This window comes from Centroberyx gerrardi, chromosome 14, assembly GCF_048128805.1.
Source record: "Centroberyx gerrardi isolate f3 chromosome 14, fCenGer3.hap1.cur.20231027, whole genome shotgun sequence".
Classification (NCBI taxonomy): domain Eukaryota; kingdom Metazoa; phylum Chordata; class Actinopteri; order Beryciformes; family Berycidae; genus Centroberyx; species Centroberyx gerrardi.
In genome coordinates, this window is record NC_136010.1 from 15,908,087 (window position 1) to 15,915,390 (window position 7,304).

The following is a 7,304-nucleotide window of genomic DNA, read 5'->3' on the forward strand; positions in this document are numbered from 1 at the left end:
TTGCTATTACTCTAGAAAAATATTTATTTTTATGACAAAGTATATGCATGGTCACAGGTTTTTTCATTAGTTCTTGTGCTTATAATGGCTTTCATTGGCACTTCGTTTAATTTCTCAAGCACTGCTTTCCCTAAGGTGTGTGTGTGTGAAACAAGGGTGAAGCACCACTGCTTTGACTGCATCCTTCAGGAAGAGGCTGCTAGAATTAGAGATGCTGTAACCCACCTGACATTGCCTGTCCTTGGACTCCAGCTGAAAGTGGTGGGATCAAAGAGAATAAAGTGGTAGAACCAGCCCAAATGAATGTAGACTGGACTCAGCAGAGACTTGGTGGTGGAGCTGAAGAACAAAGAGGCCAGACTGACTAGTGAGAGAACACTGCTCAGGCCAGAGAAACTGTCAGTGAGTGACAGGTGATGGGGCTGAGAGTATAGCTGTTAACCAAATTTTCTGTGCCATTTATAAAAAAAAAAGAAAAGAAAAACAGAAGCATAATTGAACTGAACAGTGAGTAAATCTGATGTCAGCGTGTCAACTAGTGAAGTCCATCTGGTAGACCTGGATTAACCCTTGTGTTGTCCTCGGGTCAAAAATGACCCGTTTCTGAGTTTAACAGCAGTGAAGACCTCCTAAACTTATTTTTTTCTGCATGAAATTTATTGACTTCTCATGGAGTGATCTTACAATTAGAAAAAGTGAAACACTAACCTTTTTTATATTTTTATAAAAGTGATACATGATTTGTAGTAACTATGAAGCACTCTTTTTCTTGCGAGAATAGAGTCAGGGTTGGGGTCATAATGTTATAAAGGTGCTTCAGTACTAGTCCGCTAGTCCAGATGTATATTTTACAGTAAAACCGTGCAGCAGTGTACACTGAATAAATACAGAATACCTGGACTGTGAGGTAGGAAAACAGTTATTCCCCACGTTGTTGATACATGACAGGTTGTTTCTTCATGCAAAATAGGTTTTGGGTTAAAAATTAAATGAAGAGGCTTTATACTAGGAGGGACAGTGAGAGCGGGTCATTTTTGACCCGAGGACAAGGGGAGCATACAGAATATGAAGATATCACAAGGGTTAAAAAGAACGCCCGCATGGCATGACAACTGGCTGAAGCTGAAATATGGAATGCAGTTTGGTCTCTTCAGCAGGAAGAGTTTACCAATGAGTTTTCACTGATGTGGGCACAGCCTTCAACTCTCCCACAGAAATTCACTTTGCCTTTTAGAGGCGTCTGCTGTTATGATCACTACCAACAGTAAGTATGCATCTATGGAGCTCCGAGTAAGATTTTACCGCAATAAGTAGTTAATGATCTGAAATGGAGACCAGTGATGATGGAGGTAATGTTGTTGACAGATTCAAGAAATAGGACAGAAGGAACCCTTGTGCAGGCCAAAACCCAGTGACATTCTGTGAGAGTGACCTTTGAACTTGGTATAAAAGGCACATTCTGACACTCTGTCCTGCTGTCCTCCTCCCTGCTGACAAAACAGACCCTGCAGAAATGCTGCATGTTGTCAACTGATAAGGAAGTTCAGCTTGCATACTGAGGATGTGGGCACAGCCTTCAACTCTCCCACAGAAATTCACTTTGCCTTTTAGAGGCGTCTGCTGTTATGATCACTACCAACAGTATGTATGCATCTATGGAGCTCTGAGTAAGATTTTACCGCAGTAAGTAGTTAATGATCTGAAATGGAGACCAGTGATGATGGGGGTAATGTTGTCATATCTACTGCCATGATTCTAGAAATAGATGAAAGGGAAGTGGTACACGTGATCTCTGAGCAGATCAGGAAGTAACACAACCACATAGCTGTCTTTCTCTTCTTTCCAATGCAAGAGCATGTCTTTCTCAATCAGTGATCAAACAATACAGAACTGTTGGTAATACTATAACAAAAACAGTTACTATATGCAATAGGCAGCTTGTTCCATTTTTTGTTGAAAGGCTGGTGTCATGTCATTGTGCTTTTAACTTCTTGTCCTTGAGCCTTTTCTACAGATAGTCTAAAAAGGGGAAAACCAATTTCACACAATTCTCAGTGTGAAGCCAAAAGGCATGCATGTGTGAACTTTATCTCCCGAAAAAGACATTAGGAAAGCCTGAAATAAGATACAGAGTGGTTTATTGGCGACAGTATTCCATTCATACATACATTTCCTGAGTGTAAACACACACAATCAGTAAAACTCGGCGTTCTCTTCGTTTCCACTGAGGGGAGGAGCAAAACGCGGCCTGAGGCCCCGTCCTGACCCCATCCCCATCTGCCTTTTAAATGTCATTATCCCCACAAGCCCTACTAGCAGAGGCCGCGATCAGTCCAGACGAATCAGTGTAAAGCCATCATTCACACTCTACTTGTTTAGCGTTACATAATTCGATGGAACAAGGTTAAAAATACTGCTGCTCGGTGTGCCTATAGCCATGTATCACATCACTTCCACGGTGCCGTTTCAGCGTCTGATGGGAGGCTGCAGCTCCAGAACAGTTGAGCCTCCAGGAGAGATGAGCATATGGTGCCTGATTTCCTCTGCTGTCCATCCACAACACAGGCCAAATACATTTCACTCTCCCCAGCCCCAAGTGTCCAATGAATAGCAGGTTGCACACATCATCATGTTGTTACTGTTGAATAAGACGATGCTTTAAAGTCCCTTCATACATCATGTATACAGTACCACAGTGAGTATTCTCCAAAAATATGATTTTGAACATAAAAGGTTTTGGCTAATAAATCAAGTCTTACCAGAGTGAACTTTAGTGTGGTATTTTCTTCCCACTGGGTCTAAGGAGCTTGTAGGTTTGATATCTACCCTAAAACATTTGCTACTTTTGGGGAAAACATGCATTTACTGTATCTGTTTTTTGTGACTAACATCTACATTGGAAGCAGCCGGTGCCAGACTAGACAGGTGTTACAATGTGTGTAGGTAGCAGCCTATAGTGTTCAGGCTTTCTGTGTTAATAGAAAGACTTGTTCAATAGTGCATTTATCACATAACAAGCAGCTGTATTTCTTCACTTTACACTAGCAGTGTGCGAATATTGTGTACTTGCATGTGTTTGTTCTTTATATCTACAGTGTGTCAGTGTAACAATGCAAGATACTGTAACAGTCTTCATATCTTCATACTACCAATTGATCATTTCTCTTTCGGCATTGACCAAAATGCCTTTTTAAATTAACAGAAATACATTCAAGTGTTTAAAAAATAAAGCTATAAAAATAAAATTACATTTTGTTTTCTTAGTGCACACAGTGTTGCTTCACAGCCAGAAGAGCGCTTGTGCTATTCACAGAATTGAAGCGAGGTACAGCCCCAAAATGAATTCCAAGCCAGGCTGGACCCCCTCACAGTCCCTGCTCCAGCCCCAGAGCCGTCCCAAGCATGGCCCTGACTTTGCAGACCCCCAAGGAAGCGTGTAGGCTCAGCCAGGAGCAGGGGGGTGACGAATGCACATCAGCCCAGTAGCGCAGCATCTCCCTGGGTGGGATGTGATGGATGGACACCATGGCCTGATAGCAGCAGCGCCCGTATGGCACACCCGGCCCACCAGAGAAGAGGGGACAGTGTGAGGGCAGCACCCCGGCCGTACGGGCACACAGGCCCACAAACACATCCTCAGGGGGCAGAGGCGTGGATAAAGGCGATGCAGCGGCTGCCAGAGACACTTTGAGCAAAGCAGAGCGGGACAGGACATAGGCTGTACCACTGCAATAGTCTGGAAAGACAGAGGGAGGGTAAGCTCCGGATGGGAGGTAGTGCTTGCTGTCCGGGTCCCGGTCCGGAGCCACGTGGAGATGCACCCTGCCGAGGTACAGGTCTCCTTGTTCGTAGGGGTTTCGGCTCCTGTTCAGGAAGTGCAGCAGGGCGCTCGGGTTGAACAGGACATCATCGTCCACTTTGGCCATGAAGTGGGCCTGAGGGCAGAACCTGCGGGCCCAGCCCAGCATGGACAGGGTCTTCAGCGTCAGGTTGGAATAGGTGTCCACAAAACGGCCCTGGATCAGGTCTCCTCGCTCACGGGCCTCCTCTATCAGCAGCTTGGACAGTCCGGGGTCAGACGCCACACCCACCATGAACAGGGTCATGACCCGGAGGCCCCTCACCTCGACCTCCCCACCCCAAGTGTCCCTGACAGCCTGGCGAGCTCTCTGATTGGCAGGAGCCGAGGTAACCATAGTGATGAGGTATGGCTTGGCACGCTGGCAGACAAGCGGGCTGGGCATGAGCAGGAACTCCTCGGGTCTGGTAGGAGGGACGCTCTGCGGGGGGATGATGCCGGCGTGCGGCTCCACCACGGCGTTCATGCTCATAGAGGTGACCCATGATTCAATGAGGTCCACGAAGAGCAGCGCGAACAGCGCCGCGGCCACTATCACCGCGCAGAGAAAAGGCAAAAGCCCGAGCCTGTTCCCTCGCTTTCCAAACCGGGGCTTACACACCCAGAGCCCCCGTCCCACCATGACCAACCTCCACAGTGACTGCACGGCTCTGTAGCTACAACTCACCCCGTCTCTGTCTTGCTTCCTTTGTCTCGAAGGCTATAAGTACTCTTCTGCCATTCCGTTAGGGTGTCTCTGCGTGTGTGTGTGTGTGTGTGTGTCCGCACCCTTGATCTCTTCCTTTACCCTTGATCAGAGGTTCAGATCCTCCGCAGCAGGCTGCCAGGATGTGCCAGGATGTGGCGGAGAGGCTGGTACCCTCGGTACTGCAGCCGCATCACTTTTGACAAAAGTGGGATATGCAGTTGCGCAAATGAAACGGTCGATTTGGTAGACGTAGCCCGGAGCTGTATTTGCCCTTATTCTTCACAATAAAATCTGAATGTGTAGCTGTAAGGGTCGCGACAGAGGAAAAAACACTGTGCCAAATTCCCACGATCACATCGAGTGTAATAAAAACGCTCCCCGACATGCGTATGCTAATGCTTCTTCTTCAGGGTGTCTCTTTCGTTTCCAGGCTCTGCTGTTACATGGCAGCGGTTTGAGGCCAGCCCCGCTATTCAGATTGCAAACTGCACGCAGATGTTGCAAGCCGCATTTAGAGCATCCGCTGTCACTAGTCACTTTTGCTGTAATGTCGGGGCTGCAATGATGCAGTGATCACATCAAGCCACACGAGGCCTGTGTTTTATGTTTATATGCCCAACAGCGTATATATTATTGTTAAATAATATCGGTTCGATGGCATTGTTTCATTAATCGAAAAAGAATGATAGGAGCCAATCCTTTAATAAGTTTTAGAAGGCTACTGTACACATATCACTGCAAAAAAACATCCCTAAAGTAGCCCAAAGGTCACCAAATATATTACTTTAAGTCCCTATATGGGAATAATATAGCGATTGACAGTGATGGAAGGATATATAAATGTGTGGGGCGGGAGTGGGGATTACGATTTAGTACACAATCTGAATCATCATGAATATCTTAAATATTACAAATGAAAAGCAACAAAAAGTTCCTGTTTATTCTATATCGGAGAGATCTTAGCTCTCACATAGCCTACCTGAGGGGGCATTTCTATAGCATTTGAATGGGCGTGAAGCCGTGCTGTCCACAGACTATTGTTCTTGCTGTGGTTCTCAATTCAGACTGTAGCCTACATCCAGTCCTGACATAGATCTATACGACACCTGGTGGTAATTCAGCAGTGATGCTTGTTCTATGTCTACTAACATGCTGTCAAAGTATTCTACATGTGGCATGGCATTTTTGGCACATAAATGTTATATACACGCCCACATTATATAGGCCATGATTGGTTAGACTACCTAAAATGGAAAAGAAAGTAGTTAACATCAATGTGCAGGCAAATGAATTCAGTGTCTATGAATTCATGTGTTGCTAAACTGTGGTTGTGGTCAGTATAGAGAACAGTAGCTACAGAACTGAATGCTAATGGAAAGCAAAGACCAAAAGTGCTTACAGAAAGGGACTTAAGTAGGCCCATGTTCAAAACCTGGTAAGTTGGTTTCCACTTTCTTGTGATGTTGCTGATGGATGAGTTGGCAGATGTTATATGCAATGTCCCTTCACAGTTAATACTGACTTATGTGTTTGAATCATTTTTAGCTTCTTTGTCATTTATTTGATGTCCTGAGGATCTGCCACCATCTTAGTGAACCATCAAGATCAGTCAAGGACCACAATGGAAATAAGTTTTCAAAACTTTATTGTGTTGTCGTTGACAGGTGCATTATCTTTTTTTTTTTTTTTTTTTTACTGATAGTCAAATAAAATAAAATAAATTAAATACTAATAATTTTGGCAACAATACAGTATCTAAATATACAAAAACACTAGTAAAATGAAGTGAAATTTTCATACCCAGAAAACATTTTGATATTCGTTTAACATTTGGGTGCATGTGTAAAAGTGTGTTTTTGAAAATATCATGCACTTTTGTAACCAACCTTTTTGTATTGGCACAAACATATGTAAGCAATTTACATGGTGTGTTTGCAATTTATGATCATATAGCCTACCTAAAGATCACGCATTGAGAACTGGATGTCATATAAGGACTGCTGTCATGGAGGGGACAGGGTGGCTGATTCTTCACTGGTGATACAACTTAAGGTCCCAACAACTTTTACCTCTCACTGTATAGGATAATGGGGGTAACCTAGGAATAAATACAAAACACATAAAATAATTGGGTGCCACATAAACACCACATTGGGCAACATATCTGATATTGCGATTGGCATATACACACACCATCTGATTGTTCGTTGTTCAGTTACAACTCCATGCAAAAATGACAGAAGTAAGGATGAATGGAGAAAGCATTAGTACTAAACAAGCTGGAGAGAAGAAGAATCCATGTTGCAATTGGAAGCTGTTAAAGGATAATTCCTGTTATTTCCATGTGATGTTCAGATGGTTCTTTGGCCTGTGAACAGTCTGAGGTCAAGGTAAAACACACAGGGGGTCACAGGGGCAAGTGTGACATGTTATTTTTGGTCAAATCAATTTAAAGAAATGTCAATACGTTATTTTATATTAATTGATGATAATTTGAAAAATGTCATCACTTTTGCCCCCATGACTCCCACTCGCTTAGCATTAGCTGCGGCTAATTTTGCAGATGTTTAATGTTCTTAGACTACTCTAAGGCCAAAGAACCATCACATGAAAATCACTTTAATTATCCTTTAAATGGCTCTCTGGTCCCAATGATAACTTGGCAATAAAGTCCCTAGACAGGCAGACAGGATGACGTCAGTGCTGTCTGGCTCGCGCCGAGCCGTGCGGCGGGGGGGTGGAGGCGCGCAGGGACGC

General features: G+C 44.2%; 1 protein-coding gene across 1 annotated transcript; it reads right to left on the bottom strand.

Annotated features, from left to right (window-relative positions):
* Positions 1-3,365: 3,365 nt before the first annotated feature.
* b3galt4 (UDP-Gal:betaGlcNAc beta 1,3-galactosyltransferase, polypeptide 4) lies at positions 3,366-4,564 on the bottom strand. The gene has a single exon (XM_071924618.2). It carries the CDS (start codon positions 4,479-4,481, stop codon positions 3,366-3,368), a length of 1,116 nt encoding a protein of 371 aa, XP_071780719.1. The 5' UTR covers positions 4,482-4,564.
* Between the last annotated feature and the right edge of the window lie 2,740 nt (positions 4,565-7,304).

What these genes read in the sequence shown, in the direction of transcription:
- b3galt4 (XM_071924618.2), bottom strand. Translation starts at nt 4,481, where the DNA reads ATGGTGGGACGGGGGCTCTGGGTGTGTAAGCCCCGGTTTGGAAAGCGA.